The sequence below is a fragment of the Euprymna scolopes genome, chromosome 1 (assembly GCF_053919585.1).
Source record: "Euprymna scolopes isolate OS-2025 chromosome 1, ASM5391958v1, whole genome shotgun sequence".
NCBI classification, from domain to species: Eukaryota; Metazoa; Mollusca; class Cephalopoda; order Sepiida; family Sepiolidae; genus Euprymna; species Euprymna scolopes.
In genome coordinates, this window is record NC_136482.1 from 158,761,741 (window position 1) to 158,781,289 (window position 19,549).

The 19,549-nt window shown below is 33.3% G+C and overlaps 1 protein-coding gene across 1 annotated transcript in view; it reads left to right on the top strand.

The window, feature by feature from the left end:
• Positions 1-19,549, top strand: part of LOC145276896 (large ribosomal subunit protein uL18m-like) — a 62,140-nt gene that overhangs the window by 12,536 nt on the left and 30,055 nt on the right. Inside the window, exons 3-4 of the mRNA XM_080128341.1 lie at positions 2,656-2,733; positions 14,392-14,505. Of these exons, the coding sequence (XP_079984467.1) occupies positions 2,656-2,733; positions 14,392-14,505 (192 nt within the window). The remainder of the gene's footprint in view (positions 1-2,655; positions 2,734-14,391; positions 14,506-19,549) is intronic.

Here is a 19,549-nt window from a genome sequence, read left to right on the forward strand (position 1 = left end):
TTTTTACAATAAACGTTCTAATCTCTATTTGATCTCAATTGATATGAATGACTCTCATCTCAAAGAAAGTCCCTGCTTTGACAAACTTCACTCCTGACCTGAAATGGAAGACTCACATCAAATCTGTTGCCAAGGTCGCCAAAAAAGTAGTTGCATTATTTTATTGCTAAAGAAGATATCTCAATCCCAATGCAATCCTCTACATGTATAAGAGTCAGATACATCCTAAAATGGAGTACTGTGGCCACATCTGGGCAGGAGCTGCTCAGCACACCCTATTCTGCCTTGACCAAGTTCAAAGCATCTTCGAAACCACCTAGTATGTGATGCCCTTTTCAGTTTGTTTGCCATTTCTTGTAGTAAAGACCTTACAAGCTTGTCTCTGCTCTATCATTATTTTCATGGCAAGGTCTCATCTGAGTTTCAATCTATGGTCCCCCACTTTCACAAAAACACTTGTCTAACTACAACGATCATCAACAGTTTCCCCTACTCCCTATCTGTACCTAACATGCTTGCCAGTCAGTTTGCCTCCAACTCCACACTGGACTCTTCCAACCACCCCCTACCTGAATTTCCTATGCGGACAGACGTTACGCTAGACGATCTGAAAATCATCCCTGCTCAGGTGCATGCTATCATAAAAAACCTTGACACTTCAAAAGCACGTGAACCTGATCTCATCCCAACTGTGCTATTAAAAAAATGCTCAGCCAAAGTAGCTCCAGTTCTCTCCAAACTCTACAACAAATGCCTTAATGAATCTTGCTTTCTGGGCTGTTGGAAAACTGCTTCTGAGGTACCAGTATTCAAGAATTCTGGCGAAAGAACTGACCCATTAAATTATCGCCCCATTAGCCTCCTCCCACTTTTTGCCAAAATATTTGAGACCTTAATTAACCATGCTCTAGTCCATCACCTTACAGATGCTAAACTTCTGACTTACCAACAATATGGATTTAGACAAGCCTGTTCCACAGCAGACATCCTAACTGTAATCTCCGAACGTATATACCATTCACTGGACAAAGCGGGTGAGGGCAGAGCGGTAGCTCTAGATATATCTAAGGCTTTTGACAGGGTATGGCATGAGGGTCTCCTCAGGAAAATTAGATCATACAGTATCACTGGTAGAATGCTTAACATAATTAAATCCTTGTTAGATAAGAGAAAAATCCAGGTTGTCCTCGACGGTCGTACACCTAAACAATATAATATAAATGCGGGAGTGCCCCAGGGGTCTATCCTTGGACCTCTACTGTTCCTGATATTCATAAATTACCTCCCCGACAAAATTTCCTCTGAGATGAGTATATATGCTGATGACACCACACTCTATAACAGGCACGACAGGAAAACAAATGAACACATATCTAAAGAAATGGCAGAAACACTAGAGGATGACCTCCAATCTGTAGTGGAATGGGGACAAAAATGGATGGTCACGTTCAATGCCACCAAGACTAAACTAGTTTCATTCAATAATTACAAGAAACCTTCTCTACCACCTATAGCAATGGCCAACAACTCTTTATCTGAGAGTACGTCTTTCAAAATCCTTGGCCTAACGTTCACAGGAAACATGAGTTTGAACAATTACATCGAGGGCATTGCCAGAGCCACTGCGAGGAAGGTAGGCTCTCTCTACCGTGCTAGAAATCTACTAACACCCGAAAGTATCCTATACCTCTATAAGGCCACCATTCACCCATGTATGGAGTATTGTTGTCATATTTGGGCTGGTGCATCGGCTACTAGTTTCTCGCTCCTTGACAAGGTTCAAAAGAGAGTCGCAAATCTGATAGGCCCTAAACTGGCATCTAAGCTTCAGTCTCTATCCCATCGACGAAACGTTGCATCCCTCTACCTGTTCTACAAGTATTATAATGGTGAATGCTCTGACGAACTGCAAGCACTTGTGCCCCCACGACGTGAACACTCTCGGCAGACCCGACAGGCTGCAAAATCCCACCCCCACACTGTAGAGATCCCTACATGTAAAAGATCTTTCTACGCCAGTAGTTTCTTCCCCAGAACCGCTAGACTTTGGAATTCCATTCCAGGTCCCTGCTTCCCCAACTGTACTGACATGCAGAAGTTCAAGTGCAACATGAACAGACATCTTGCTGCCCAAATCCCTACATAGTGCCCCAGTAGTTGTTGCCCCTGATAGTAGCCCCCCTACACCAAAGTGGTAATGTGCCTTGTTTGGGGTGAAAATGTAATAAAAATAAAAATAAAAAATTTTTTTTAAATCTATATGCAAATCTTTCTTAGAACTGGTCGCCTGTGGAACAATGTTCTGCTGACCTGCTTTCATGCTCATTACAATATGGTCATTTTCAAGTCCAATGTAAACAAGTTCTTGTTGAGCTGTCCACTTTAATAATCAAATTATACCTAATTTCAACCAATAATGATTACTACACTGTTGTCCCAGTGACAACCATATGCACATTAACCCTTATCCTCGAGTGGTCTTCGGGTCTTAATAAGTGGTGACTCTCCTGGAAAACAAAACACAGTAATATATGGATATACAAATGCATTTGGTGTATTCTAATATCGGATAAATTTAATTAATCCGTATTTTAAGAATTTTATATAAAATCCAGTTATATTTATTTATTTTTATTCATTTTTTTATCATTTCAGAGCTCTTGAGTTTATGGGAATTGCAAGGAAACAGAAAGGTTGGCGTTTCCAGGCTCCACGAAAAGACTATTATTACAAGTTGGTTTTTCTTTTTGGCTGACTCTCAATCATATTTTATATTTCTTGAAGAACATTTAAAACTATAAATTACTATGCAGTCCCCACCGTCACCAAACAAAATGGGACTAAATATGGCATAAATGCAATAATATTTTAATATTTAGATTACAGGTCTTTAAAAATAAGGAAGAATATAGAATAGAAATTTCCATTAAAAGTCTAGTGAGAGCTGTGTGTTCTGGCAGTTACGTGATAGACAAGAAGTTACCAGCGTGATGTTGTGAATGAGCAATTCAGATTGCTTTCTTTTTCACTGAATCGACAGAGAGTCGTTCGGTTTTGGTGATGGGTGCTTTTATCCCCATGGGGAATCGTGTTACAATATTTTGGACTATAATGAGGTATGATCCCGCATAGTCAGGAGATTCTATTTATAAACGATGCTGCTGGTAACTGACGAATCGAATTAATTTCCGTTCTGCTACCAACCAATCAGAAACCAGAATTGCTCCATAAATATTAAACCTTTCTGTAGCAATTTCGCATATGCTTTTTCCGTCTCAATACCGGAAGAATCTTTTGCTCTGTAGATTCCAACTCGAGAACTGTCTACTGCAAACCAGTCAACTCACAGGACTTGTAAAACAACGAACCATCGGAAACTGCTCTGTCTACTGCAAATCAGTCAACTCCCTGGACTTGTAGAACAACGAACCATCGGAAATTGTTCTGAAACTAAATATGGCTTACACTTCTAGAAATCGGTGTGTAAACTGCCAAATCACAGATTTTTTTTTTCAAATCAAGAGAATCTGTGCTGTTTGATTTTTAATAACGTTTACAAGAGACGTTAGTAAAAATAAAGAATAAATAAATATGAGAAAGAAGAGAAAATAATTGTACGTTGTTTACCAAGGAAACTCAAGCTGTTTATTTTATGAGCTGCTATCATGGTCATCATAGCGCAATATAAAACTCTGGCAAAATGTATAACAGTTTCCAATTCTATTTCAAAACTTTTTTTTTTTTTTTTGTGGGAGGTATACATTACTTACTAGTCTGGGTGTTTACAGATGTGTGTTGAGCAAAAAAAAAAAAAAAGTGGTAGTAGGCAAGCAGGCTCGAACCCGTGATATGAAGGTGGAAAAGAAAGTGAAAGAAAACCTGACGTCTTACCCTACTCCATGACACCACCGGAAGTTCGGAACGTTAAAATGAGGCCAACTCAATCCAACCAATACAATGACTTGCAAAAATGGCTCGCAAAAAATCGATCCCTCCCTGTAGAAAAGTGCCCAGTTAAGGGTGAAGGAATTAATGTTTTTAGCCAATTTTTTGATATTTGTCACCCGAAGGATCGAGCTTCAAAATGATACTGATCTTGTGAAAATCCGTCGCCTTTGTCGAAACTTTTAGGTAGACATTCAAACATACATTTAAACAGACAGGTGAGATTTATGTTATAGATAAACTGGCCAAATGGGAATCTATCAGATGTCATCAGAGATGCCCTATGGAGGGAAAAAATTATTTTCCTCTTCCTACTGACCAGTGCACAAATGAGGTAACTGAATTGATTAAAGTACCCATGCAGAAATTCTATAGCAAGCCCCCCCCCCACTTCAACCTGCGCAGCTGCTATTACTCATAAACAGTTAGCATTCGACTGATTCAACCGCCATTAATTAACTTCAAATAGGCAGAAATCTACAGCATCCAGAAATCATTGTGTGTAATATTCACAGCTAAGGGTAGGGTTAGTAGAAGCCCGGGATGCAGCATTAATCCGTTGCGGGATTGGTGAAATCACCATATGGCGGGGCCTAAGCACAATTTTATACAGTACATATTAAAAATTAGTAACAAAATACAGTACAGTATATAATACACATGTATATAATCAAATAACATTATAAATAACACCGTAATCCGGGACAAATACTGTGACCAGGGTCCGGAAAAACATTGTATTCCACATCGTAACCTGAAAAAAACATATCCCGGAGCCATCATATCCTGGGGGTCTATTGTATACCAAAATGACCAGAAAATACATTGAGTTGCAGGAATTAGGAATTCATGATTTCTGAAAATTTATAATAGTTTGTTGAATAATGGGCAATCAGCAATTCCCTTGCTATCCAACAACAATATTGTTTGCACAACTGGTAAGACTGGACTATTTGTCCAATAGTTCACCTAGGACTCCACAAACTAATCCTTCCCGTTGAAAATAAGACACTGGATAATCTAACCCTAACCCTTCCTATGTCCGGTATATCATAAAAAAAGCTTGACAATTCTAAAGCATGTGAACCTGATCTTATTTCTGCTATAGTACTCTGCTCATCTGGCCTTTATCCTCTTCAAACTTTACCACAAATTCTTTGCCAAATCTTGCTTGCTTAACAGCTGGGAAACTGGACTAAACATTCTTGTTTTTATTGCACAAATTTTAGATTTTAAAAAGCAAATTAAAACCACTGTCCAGAGAACTTTTAACAACACACGTCTTCTTTAAAATCTAAACACACACACACACACACACACATATATATATATACTAGCAAAAGTACCCGTCGTTGACTGGATTCAAAAACAGCCAACAGAAAATGGACTCTGATTTATGAAAGTATGATAGGTTATGAAAAGGAAGGGTTGTGAAGAGATAGCTTCGAATTTGGGGGTATCAAAACCAAAGCAAAATATGATGAAAGTAAAAATAAAATAGATAAACCCCATAATTTATTATACCATACCTGTTCACACTGAAACACTTATCACAATATTCTGTGGATCTATATTAAAAAAACCTATTAAACTTTGTGACATATTTCCATTCTATGGAGGTCAGGTGCGAACGAACACCCCATAATTTTATTATACCATATTTCTTCCAACTAAAACATAATTATCAAAGTTTACTTTCAAAGATAGATATGAAAAGTTTTTATTAATGTTTGTGCCTATTTTCATTCCATAGAGGCCAGGCGCGAACGCAGACCCCACAATTTTATTATACCATCCCTATTTAAGTTAAAACATATTTATCAAAGTATTCTTATGTACATCTATATCAAAAACACTTGTAAACGTTTTTTTTTTTGAATTTTTAAATTTTTTATTTCCATACTTTGTGGACCAGGCGCGAATGCAGACCCCACAATTTTAATGAACCACCATTCTGCCAGATCAAACATACCCATTCCTGTGTCCCGATACATCTTCTATCATTATATCTGATTAGTTTTCTATAATAGTCAACCATATAGGAGCCTATTCGTGACCAGACACACACACACATTCAGCTTTATATTATAGATTATATATATATATATATATATATATATATATATGTGTATGTATTAGTGATGGACGTAATATTTTTCCCGATTCCAATACAATTACCGATTCCACACTAAATTCCTGCTTCCGATTCTTCATAAATCTCTAAATATTTAACTATAAAGTTGCTATTTTTTCTGATTATCGTAAAAACCTGCGTTAAATGTGCAAATATTTTCTCAAATGTAAAAATACACTTGTGTGGGGAAGGGGGGATTGATCCATAGATTTTTAGCTTTACTGGTAGTTGAAAATCAGTAAATATTTATTATTTAATTAATACTGGCAGCAGTAGAAGGTTTTGTTTTGAACAGAATCAAAGAAAAAAGATATTTAAAAGAATCAATATGGCATCGGAAAATATCCACATTTTTCCGATACGCCAAAAAGTTCCGATTTTTGATGATTCACCCCAACACTAATATATATATTAGCAGGCTACTCAGCGTTGCTCAGGCATAAAATTTGTATAAATACTATATTTTAATTCATGCAAATTTCTTCTTATAGAGACAATTTTCTATTGATCATTATCCAATAGATGGTAATGATTTGAAAAGTTATAAAAGAAATATGACTTGGGTAGCATCCGCTAGAATCAAAGTCAGAAGGTTTAGTACGCCCACCTTAGTGTTTATCTCTCCAGCATCTTACCATCTGAGCTACTTAGAGATGGATATGAAAAGTTAAAAATAAAGCGACTCTGAGCTATGAATGTTTAATTTTGAACATATGCAAAAGCAAAAGCAGAAGTAACATTTTACGTGACTTACTCTGCCAAGGTCAACTGTTTGTTTTCAATTTTGACCCCTTAGCAGCAATTTTTGCCAGCTAAAAACCCAAACTCAAAGTGCGCTAAAGGTCCAAATACCCTATATATCAAAGTTCAACTCTATGGACTAAATATTTAAAGAGGAGTTTGCTGGAGAGTTTCCCCACATACACTGACAAGATCACTTTTCTAGTTCCGTGTGCTAGAATGTTTTCATCTTAAATTCTATGCAATTATGCAGAATGTAGAAACTATACATAAATAGACATAATTATGAAATCAATCATGTAATAAGAAGCCATAAAAAAATGAATAAGTAATGAACTCATTTTTTAAAGAAATATGTAAATTAGTTCACCTTCATATAGTTGTTCGCATATCCATGACTGAGTATATTAAGAAGTTCATTTTAATAATTTGTCAATAGAAAAACTAGGCTTTTAATATTAATGTCAGAGCGAGAAAAAAAACTTATAAATTTATATTTACAGGATGCATTCCTCAATTACTTAACTGATTAGTAGTGGTGGGACGATTAATCGGAATCGTTAATCGTAAGAATCGTGTATTTTGGGAGGTATCAGAATCGGAATCGCATCGTTAAAAAATACCTTAATTTTCCGATTCCTTCATTACGATTCTTTTAGTCTGATGTTGAAAAAAAGAAAAAAATTTCCTGATATTTCTAACCGCAAGAGAGAAATGTAGCATGTCATAAAAAGAAACCAAAGAAATCCATTATTAACATTCATTCATTCAGATCTATTGTAATCAAAATTACAAAAGAGTTAACTTGAAAAGCAGTATGCAGGGGCGCAGGGCTCTACATTGCGAGTAAAAATAAAAAAAAACCTTATCTTTTTGGCGATTGTTTTTTTTTACTGACAAATCTTCTAATAGTGAATGAAAATGCTTTTTCAACTTATATTTTCTTAAAATAAAACGAGCAAAGTCAAATTATTTAAACAGTAAACGGTTTAATAGAACAATGTACTTTTTTTTTCTTTTTTTAAAAGAAGGCTTTTGAAAGAAATATCTCTAAAATGAAATTGATCACGTTGTATTATTTCGCAAAGTTTTGACAGTTGTCGGCTTCTTTTGATGTTTCCAAAAAATCGACCCCATACCTATCTCTTCCAAACCTAAAGTTATTAAATAACCCCTTCGTTAATTCAAGGGTAATTAATTCAATTCAGTCAAGTTTTTTTTTTAATTTCATTGAAATAAAATCCATTTTTTAAATTTTTTTCTCCAGAAAGATAAAACCCTGAATTTGATTATATTAAAAGCAGAATAATATAATCTTTTTTCTAGAATTTTAAATTGAAAATTAAAAGTGTTTTGCGCAGTTTTTTGCCGAACGAAAAAGAAATTAATATATATATTTTTAAAAGGTTTTGTAATCAATTAATTTTTATGTCTAAATAATATTTACGATTAATTAAATAATTTCATTTTAAAAAGTATTTATGAATAGAATTTTACTTAAGACTTATAGTTTAGCAATATTGAACCGCATCAACCATGTGTGAATTGAACACAGTCAACCAAAAAAAAAAATTCAAAAGAAAATGCATATTTGCATTTCATTATGTAAACTTTTATACATTGGTTTCAAAAATTAAATTCTATAAGTTTTTTTTGTTAACTACCGGTTGGTACAATTTACCGCCCCATCCCTTTATATTTTTTTCTTTTTGTCTTTTTTAGCGGATCTTTTTTTTTTTTTTTTTTTTTTTTTTTTTTTTTTTTTTAGTGATCACCACTTATCAAGGCCCGGAAGCCACTCAGGGATAAGGGTTATTGCAAGTACATTACGTTAGTGTGGAGATTTGATGAAGTGTTTAATTAGGGGGGGCGGTTCATTAGGAATTTGTTAACATTGGGCTTGAAGACATCCAAGTTGTAGTCCGGAGGGAAGCAGACAGACGGAACAGAGTTCCACAGGCGTGCAGTTCTAAGAAAGAAGCTTTGTTCATGGAATCCGTGTTTTGATTTAGGCACAGATATAGAGTGGGGGAAATTTTTCACAGTGGATTCAGCTAGACGGGTGTTTTTCGTGAAAGATTGGCAGGGGGGGGGGGACCAGGGATTGAAGTTCAGACGAGCACCTGCCATGAAAATAATGATCAAACAAGGATAGGCTCGCAACGTCTCTTCTGTGGGAGAGAGGTTGCAGGGTAGAGAAAAGAGCATCCCCCACTAAACCACGAAGACTATTTTGTACTCTGTCAAGGCATGATAGGCTGTTTTTGGTAGCTCCTGCCCAGATATGGCAACAGTATTCCATCCTTGGACATACTTGGCTTTTATATAGATAGAGAATTGCATCAGTAGTGAGATATCTTCTGGAGCGGTAGAAGGATCCCACCATCTTTCCAGCGACCTTGGCAACAGACTTGATGTACGTGTTCCATTTCAGATCAGGAGTAAAGGTCAAACCCAGAAGCTTGTCAAAACACGGGGCCTCACCCAGACGAGAGCCATCCATCACAATTGATGCCAGCTGGGGATCAGAGCGTTGATGATGTAAGGATAGGAGTTTGGTTTTGGATGCATTAAAGGTAACCAGCCACATCTTCCCCCACTGAACCACGTGCTCGAGATCAGAGGAGAGAGAATCCGAGAGAACTTTGTCATTTACAGCCTTTGATGTGTTGCCGTAGATGGTCGTGTCATCAGCATAGATGTCAACGAATGATTTAAGTATGTTTTTAGGGAGGTCATTGATGTAGATCAGGAAGAGAGTTGGGCCCAGGATTGACCCCTGAGGGACTCCAGCATTTATATTGCAGGCCTCCGATTTTTGTCCATCTACCACTACTCTTATGAGCCTATCGGAGAGAAATGATTTAATGATAGAGAACACATTTCCAGTTATACCGTAGCTGGAAATCTTGTGAAGTAGACCCTTATGCCATACCTTGTCGAAGGCCTTTGATATGTCAAGAGCAATTGCCCTAGAAAGGAAGCCTTTGTCAAGAGATTCACTAATCCTGTGGGATATAACCGTCAGCACATCTGCGGTAGATCTTGCAGAGCGGAAACCATATTGTGTGTCACTAAGAAGGTTATTCCTGCTGAGGTGGTTGACTATTTCTCTATTTAATATGGATTCCAGCAACTTACTCATAACACACAGGAGACTTATTGGTCTGTACTGAGAGGGAGAGGACTTATCACCTGAATTCTTAAACACAGGGCAAACTGATGAGGTCTTCCAGGGGTCGGAAAGCACTTCTTAAGGCAGCGCTTAAATAGTTTCGTAAGTATGGGAGCAAGTTCTGGTTGAAGCTTTTTTAACACTATAATTGGGATGCCATCAGGGCCAGTTGCCTTACTAGAATCTAGGTTCTTTATTAGCTTGGCGACCTCATACACGGATATTTGTATGTTACCTAGCTTGTTCTGTGTTGTAGGAGGAAATATAAGGAGTTGATGGCCTTCGTCGCATAGGGTAGAATTAGCTGCAAAGTTCTTTGCAAATAGTTTGGCCCTGTCTGACGCTGACTAGATGACCTCTGGTCCATTGATAATGGTTGGGATAGAACGCACAACGCCAAAGTCCAAAAAAAGTCTTCCATGGAAACTTTTTGAAGTTGATGAAGATGATGAGTTGAAAGCCATTTGCAAAGTCTGTCAAATTAAAATATCGCGAGGAATAAAACCATCTAATATGACCACAACCAACATGTTAAAACATTTAACTATGAAGCATCCAAATAAATTGGAGGAGCAAAATAAAAAAGAAAAGGAACAAAAAATTACCAAATAGTCACTCAGAGCAGTTTTATTAGTGAGGGTTGAAATCGCAGTGTCTTTCTTTTTTTTTTTTTGCCTACGTCACCATCTAGGTGTCACCAATTTTTTTAACCCTCCTTAACTTCAAAGAGTAAATACAATATATACAACTAAAAAAATAATTTTTAAAAATGCTGATTCTATTCATGAAAAATTCTTTTAACTAGAAATTAAAACTTAGGTAAAGATAGCTGACTGACAGCAACAGGAGCACTGGTTAACTACTGAACCACGTGGAAAGGTGTGGGGGGGGGGAAAGGAAATTAAATGATGATAATAAATTATGATAACCGTCTTTGAAAGGCACTAAACTCCTAAAATTTACTTCTTTAAAATTTTAGGCGGCACTCCCCAGCGATTTTAAAGCACTCTCTCTCTCGAAAAAAAAAAAAAAAAAAAAAAAATTTTGAAGTTTGGGAAAGATATATTTATTATAACCGAATTCTTGTATGAAGACTGGATCTACTTTATTGGACGTTAATTTGTGAGATAAGTAATTTTTCAATGTTTAATGTTTTTAAAGTTTCAATTATCAATTAAATTTTTTTAATTGCGTTTATTTTTCAATTTATTTAAAAAAACAGGGTTTTAAATGTATTTTTCAAGGTAACAAGCTTCGAAAGAAGTCTAATAAAAAAAAATCACTTAATTTTTAATTTCGGCAACCCTGAGAATTTAATTATTAAAAAAATATTGAAATGTGACATTTTTTTATTTAACATTTCTATTAGTTCAATTAATTTTCTTTCAATAATTCATTTCACTCAACAAACTTCACCATTTTTTTTTTTTATCGTTTTCTGTAATTTTGGTAATTATGTTTGCTCAATTTTATCTAGTATTTCATTTGTTTTTTATAGTGGTATCATTTTTATATGTGTTCCTTTGATATACCCTATTTCAAAATTAGTTTGGCTAAACTTATTCTTCACGTTAGAAACAACGTGTAAAAGCAATGAAAAAGTAAGAAAAAATAATAGGTGTTAACTACTACTTGTGAATTATGGAGGTCTGAAGAACTGCCGTCACAAATACAACTATCAATAGCCAAACAAAAAATCGTTTTTGAAATTCCTTTAATTGTAACTTTTCGCTATACCTACCTTTTTGGTATAAAACACAAAAACTTTCGATTAATGGTATTTCTCATATATGGTCATTAACTTTGGAAAGGGTATTTTGTATCTACGGCGCCATGTCACATGGTATATTGTTTTTGTTTTTCATTACGCACGTTCATTTATAAATTATTAAATTAAATATTTATCTTTTTTATATTTAATTAGTATATATTTTCTTTCTCTTCCGCTATATTTTTTTTATTTAATTCATTAAATCTGTTAATTATGAGGACCAAAATAATGAATCGTGTATATTTATTCTCTAATTTTCTTGTTTTTGTTCTGTTATATAAATTCTATTTTATTTGTTTTTTCTCTGAAGGATAAATTCTATTTTCTTTGAGTTTTTTTTCTGTATTCCAATTAAGTAAAATAAATTTTCTCTAAAATAAATTTTGCTAAGTTTTCCGTTTAGTTTATTATATAATAATTTTATTTAAACCAAAACACGACGGTGTACTGGTGTAGACATAAAATATCTCTTCCAAAGTTAGGGAACATATTTGGGAACTACCGACCATAAGTATAAAACTACCTGGTATATTTCAAAACAATAATTCCCTAGGAATCGGAATCGTACTTGGTATCGGAATCGTTAATCAATATTTTCCTGGAATCGGAATCGGAATCATATAAAAATTAGGAATCGTCCCAACACTACTGATTAGGATGAATTTTGAAATATAGCTGCAAGGCATAATGGATCAATATGTAGGTTATATTTAGTTTTATACAAAGGAGTAGAAGCCCTTTGTGAAACTGTAGATCCTGTATTTTATGCCATAATGGGTTTGAATCTCATACTAAACAATTGTTTTTTTTTTAAGTTTTTTTTTCTATTATTTCTTAGCCCATATCACCATCATCATCATCATCATCATCATCATCGTCAACAATAATCTGAAGAATTTCTTTAATATAAAAAAAATGAATGAAAATATTTAATAGATTTTTTCAACTTCTAATCTTGGCTATAAAATTCAAGAAAACTTTAGAAACTTGTCATAGACAGGTATTTCAGCTACTTTATATATTTAGTCCTTAAAAATGGGTAAAATTGTTGCCAAACTTCTAGACTAAATATGGTATTGTGGTGTCTAATCCCCATTAATCCCTTTGTATAAAACGGATACCATAATACTTAATCTGCTGCACTTTGTCATAACAATATTCCATACAAAATTTCAACCAGGTTAGCCCAGTAGTTTGCGAGAAAAGTGAAACTGACAGAAAGACACAGACATTCTAACTGCATTACCCTCAAGTCAATTTAGTTTTTAATTTTTATTTGTTTACTTATTTATAAAATTTTACTTAGCAGGGAGACCCCGATGTTGCCTAAGATTCAATAAATGTTCCACACTTCCAATATTTTTATTGTTATCGTAATCTATGAAATCGCCTATTTTGAAATCAAATCGATTTAGTCAGGGACCCACTGTGGTGCATTGGGAAGAAACTTCACATGCCTCCTGCATTGACTTAGTTCACAATACATTGTACTGTAGATTTTATAAAATTATTTTTATATAATGGCTTAAATTAAAGTTTAAAATGCAAAAGCCAAGTATCATGGTTGAATTGTGGTTTAAACGGAAACATTCATTTTGGATGCATCCCTGTCGTATCAAAGAACCTACTGTTGATTTTATATGCTAGGCCCTTCTAAAACTTCTCCAATCCACTTGTGATGTTAAGCTCTATAGCGGTGTTAACGCTGGTCAATATCAGACTATTCGTTTTTTTAGTTGGATTTTTTTTGGTTATTTCTTTTTTTTAATTTTTATCAGAGACATTCAGATAAAAAAAAAATCTCAGAATACTCCCAGGTACATAAAGTACATTTGTGTGAAACTTTAAAAAAAATCCGCCCAGCGATTTTTGAATTCCAACAGGAACAAACTCACATACAGATAAAGTCTAATATATAAAAAGCTACATGTCTGTCTGTCTGTCTGTCTCCATATTTTCAAACTCTATCTCCTCCGAAACTAAAAGTTGCAGAGCAGCACTAGGAGCCTCAAATGATTGCATTTTTTTACGAACCGTTCTTTTATGGGTCTTTAACCAGTTAGAATAGTTTTTAAGGGGTCAAAAATGGGTCAGAACTGAAAAAATCGTTATACATTTTGTGCATTCATCTTAGTTTATTTTAAATTTTAAATCCGTTCATATACGTGTCGCGTTGGTACAGTGGTAACATCACCAGCTTTGAATTCTACAGTTTCGGTTTCGATTCTAGCTGATGGCACCCAAATACTATTTTTTTTTACTTTTGAATTCATGACTCTATAATAATTTATACAAAATCTGGACAAATTAAAATATCATGTTTAAGTGTATTTTACACCTGGGCAAAGCCGGGTGCCCCCCCCCTGCTAGTGCCTTTATATATTAGTAGGTAGAGAGAGAAATAAGTTCTTCACCTTGATTCTTTGATTGGCAAAAAATGTTATATTTAATCAATCCTTCTGATAGACTAATAAGTAAATTTGGAAAGAAATTGTAGCAAAGTACTTCATTGGCAATAAAATAAATAATGAACATTTGTTAGTCAAAAGCTTTAAATGCTGTTTAGGTCCAACTGTTAATATTTTATTCTAATATATTCTTTTATAATTTATTCGCCTTCCTTAGATTAGTGTTTGAGAAAACTAATTGGAACATGCACAGTTACGTCGTACATTCATCGGGTGAGATCGTCGTCTCGGCATCTACAAAAGAATGGGCTATAAAGAAATTTCTGTACAGGTAAGTCCTTTTATTGTCATCTCTCTTATTATCTACTAGCAGGATTAACCAGCGTTGCCAGGGAATAGATAAGAATACCTATTTATTCCAACTCTTTATAATAACATTTTTATTATTTTTTTAATTTCTATGATTTTCAGTGTCTGAGGAAAGTAAATTTAGAACTATTTATAACATTTTTTCCTGTAAATTCGTCAATCATCTCATTTGATTTAACATGCTGGTATTATTTTTAGAAATTACCCTCCAAACTAACCTATATCTGGTCAGATCTTTTTTATCCCATTTTCTCTCAATTCCATCCTCATAACTTCCATATTTTTTTCTTGCCCTCCTCTGCCAACTGACCTTGTTAATTTAACATCATTCACTGTTCACTGACTGAATACTCCATCTTTTTAATATGATCAAATCGATAAAGTTCTGCCTGTTCTACAAATACTTTAATGGTGAATGCTCTGACGAACTACAAACACTTGTACCTCCCCGACGTAACTACCCCCGACAAGCTACTAAGTCTCATCCCTTTACAGTATAGATCCCTAGGTGCAAGAAAGCCTTTTACTCCAATAGTTTCTTCCCCAGAACTGCAGGTCTTTGGAACTCCCTTTCGGGATTATGCTTTCCCAACTGTACTGATATGCAGAAGTTCAAGTGTAATGTTAACAAACATATTTCTACTCATCTCCCTTCATAATGGCCCTGCTAATTAAGTCTCTGATAGTAGCCCCCTACTTCAAGGTGGCACTGTGCCTTGTTTGGGGTGAAAATTGAATATAAAAAAAAAAAAAAAAAAAAAAAGTCTTCTGTTCTGCACACATAATATTCCAACATGGAGAAATGAAAAAGGAAAAAAAAACAAAATTATCTTCTTCATCGATACTTCTTTATTCCAAGACTTTTCTGTGATGATAGATTTTGAAGAAATAGGATACAAGTAACATATTTGAAAATAAATTTGTTTATAATGTGAAATATATATATATATATATATATATATATATATATATATATAAAGTATATATATATATATATATATATATATATATATATATATATATATATATATATATAAGATAAAAAGCTATAGCAAACATCTAAATGACTATTTTAACCACAGTTCCTGATTTCAAAAAACAAAAAATTAAAAGATTCATCTGCCTTACTTTTAATGCTAGGTTTATTTATGGTGTCTTTTAAATTCAATAAAAACCCTTCAAAATTTGCTGATGAGGAACCCTTGCTTACCAAAAAACTATATATAATTATTCTACATAACTTGATGTATACCACAATAAAAAGCATTGTTTTCCGAAACGATCGTACAGATAATTGATTTTGTTGTTGTTCCTTCTTATGAAACGGATTTTTAATTTAATTAAAATTTGATTTTTAAATTTTAAATTATAAATCACATTACTTAATATATATATATATATATATATATTAAGTAATGTGATTTATAATTTAAAAGTTTTAAAATTTTTTAAATTTAACAATCAAAATTTAATTAAATTAAAAATCAGTTTCATAAACTTTTAAATTATAAATCACATTACTTAATATTGAATTAGCTCTAGGACATTTAACTATCGAGCTTATTATATATCTAAATTACAACGAGCATTTCCTGTATTTTAATTAAACTAGTAATTTCACTATTACATTAAAATACACTTAGCTCTTTAGACTATTATTCTAATCTCCTTTAAATTATATATATATATATATATTAAGTATATATAGTAAGTTTTTTTTTTTCTTTTTTTAATGAAAAAAAAAATAGCTGTTAGCATTTAACGTATATATAACGTTTATGGCATGTAATGAGTGGATTTTTTAACAACATGTAGTTATTAGAATTCAAAAGATATGATGCTGTTTCTGTTCTTTCTGAAATGAATATTGTCATTAAGATTCAAGATGTTAGATGTGTATATGAAATGAAAAGCGTGTTTCTTTGTTTTTCTTTATTTATTGACTTTTTTATTTTATTATCAATATTATTTTCTGTGATGGATGTTAGTTAACCTGTATTTAAATTCAACTTTTCTTCTTTTAATATAAATTTATGGTATTTGTACGGTTCAATCAAGACATCAAAAAATGAAAATATCGGAAAAAAAAAAAAAGGTTATATTGTACGTATGCGTTTTGGACTGAAGATCTCCGAAAAAAAAATTTCACTTAATTTGATCAAGTAGTTTTTATTTTTTTATTTTAATTTTTTTTTTTTTTTTTACAGCGAAAAAAAAACACGTTTTTATGAGAGCGCATTGAAGTCAGCCATTATGGAATTTTTGAACATGCCATGGGGAGATAACTCAATTTAAACCACCGACACTCCCTCCCCATCTTTAATACTAGCTTTTCTTCCTAAAATCGAACCTTTTGCTCGGTATCATAAAAAAAAAAAAAAACTACTTGATGAAATTAAGTGAAATTTTTTTCGGAGAACTTTGTTCCATAACAGATACGTACAATATAACCGTTTTTGATATTTTCATTTTTTAATGTTGTGATTAAACTGTACAAGTACCAACATTTACTGATTAGAGGAGATATATTACGTTGTTTAATGGTGTTTGAGTTTGTAATGATCGCTGAGTCAAGACGTCTTCTCCGAGATTTATTTAAAATGAATTTAATGAGTTTAGCTTGTTTAAAGTTAAAAGAATGATTATGCTGCAATGAATAATGCATTCTGGGAAATGCTATTTTTTTATATCTCTTTTATGTTCACTAAACTTTTGCTTTAGTTCAAATTGAGTTTCACCAACGTAACGTATATCTGATGACAATCATGGCAAAGGACGGTGTGTGTATGCATATAAATATATGTATAGAGAGAGAGAAAGGTAGTTTGCTTGAAGCATTGCTGATAGGTAGATATGGAGGAGTATAAGTAGGCTATAACAATGCAGGAACTAGCTGTTTTATTTCAATGTTTTTCTTTTTTTAACAGCATTCTTTAATCCCTTTCCTTTTGAAAAAGATGATATCCTCAAAACAATAAGCCTCCACCATACCAGTTATATCAAACAGTGAGTTTATATTTACTGATTTTTATTGAGATTATCTTGAAAAATAAATAGATATCTGAAGTTAAATAAAATAACAAAAACAAATAAAATTTTTTTTTTTTTACATAGGCATCCCCACTTATCAAGGCCAAGAGGCCACTCGAGAATAAGGGTTAAAGAGTGTACAGTAGATATTGGACAATATAGTAATCGTTAGTAATGGAAAGTCGGTAAATTTGTTAACTTATGTGGAATGCTCATCAAAAACTTTTTAACATTATACTTGAAGACAACCATATTGTAGTCAGCTGGAAAGCAGGAAAACAAGACAATTCCATAGGCGTGCAGTTCTAAGAAAGAAACTTTGCTCATGGAATCTACATTTAGGTTTAGGCACAGATAACGAGTGGGGGAAATTATTGATAGTGTTTTCTGCTAGATGGGTGTTTCTTGTGAAAGTTTGGCAATGGGGTACCATAGATTGGAGCTCAGCCGAGCACTTTCCATGAGAATAACGATAAAGCAGAGACAAACTTGCAACATCTCTTCTGTGAGAAAGAGGTTGCAGGGAAGAGAAAAGGACATCTCTTACGAGGCTACGTATGTGTATATATTAGGGGTTTACTGATAAATCGGCAGGTAATTGGTAATCAGACGATTTACCGAGTAACCCACCAATTACTTTTCTCTTTCCTATTAAATTTAAACCATTTCATCACTGCCAAGTGACTCATCAGATAGCTTTGACACATTAACATAGTAAGTGCTAATTTAACTTAACATTTAATTAAGTATCTGGCCACTATTATTGTTTTTTTCTTTTATCAAATAAAATTAAAAATACAATTTCCAATTCTTAAATGAATAGAATTAAACAATTACAAAAAACAGAAATTACAAACTAACTACAAAGTACAAATTATAATTCTTTAATTAAATAAATATAAACTGAAGTTCTGCACCTGCTGTTGCTCTACTCTCTTCTGTTCTTACTGCCTGCCTCTTCTGCTCCCATAGTCGCCTCAGTATTTAAAGTTGAATACTTTTAAGTTATAATGTAGAAACATTAAAGTTTCTCCATTGTCAGGACAGAGCCTGTTTCTGTTGTAGTTGCAGTGTCCAGGTTTAACTCAGCGCCTACCTGCTCTAAGTTTTGATTTGTTACTGTAAGCTTATTTGTAACTAATTCATAAAACAGGCTTGAAAGAGACGAAATGTATCCTGCTGATTCTGCTTCATTATTATCAGTAGAAAATAGATGTAGAATCCAATTCTTAATAGTGTTTTCCATGTCATTTTTTTTAAATTTAAATGTGAATCTTGGATCTAGGACAGTAGACACACAAGTTTTTATCATTTAGATTGGATGAAAATCTTGTTTCCATTGATTCATTGAATTGTTCAACAGTGGTAAGGATTCCATTAAAGTCAGAAATACTAGAATTAGATTGAACAGCTTTTGAAAGAAATAATCTCCAGGCTAAAATTGTAGGTAGTATCATTAATATAGTTGAAATTCTGTGACGTGCTCCTTTTGTGATTTCTTCAAATGAGCTCAGTAACTAGACAATTTTTTGAACAAGTCCCCATTGATAAGTTGTTATGGTAAGAATCTTATAGCATCCGAAATTCTCCTATGGAAAAAAATCAACAAATCTCTTATTAAAAAATTTTGGTTTGTGTGAATCATTCTGCTTCACATATATGCCATGAAAAAGTCCTTTTTGATTAATGTTTATTAGTTAAAAAGTATTCCGTTATTCTGATAAAATTGCTTATTTCAAAACTGGTAAACATTAATCAGGAGGAACTTTTTCTGTGCATTCAACGTAAAGCAGAACGGTCTGCACAAACTGGAAATAAGTCATTTGTAAACAATCACAGAGTTAACTTGATTAAAGCCAATACAAAAATAAAATAAAGATGTTAAAACAATAAAAAAACAATAGTACTTATGCAGAAAACTTTTCGCAAACCCATTTCTTAACATCTGGAGGAGAGTGTGTTTTTCTAACTAGTCG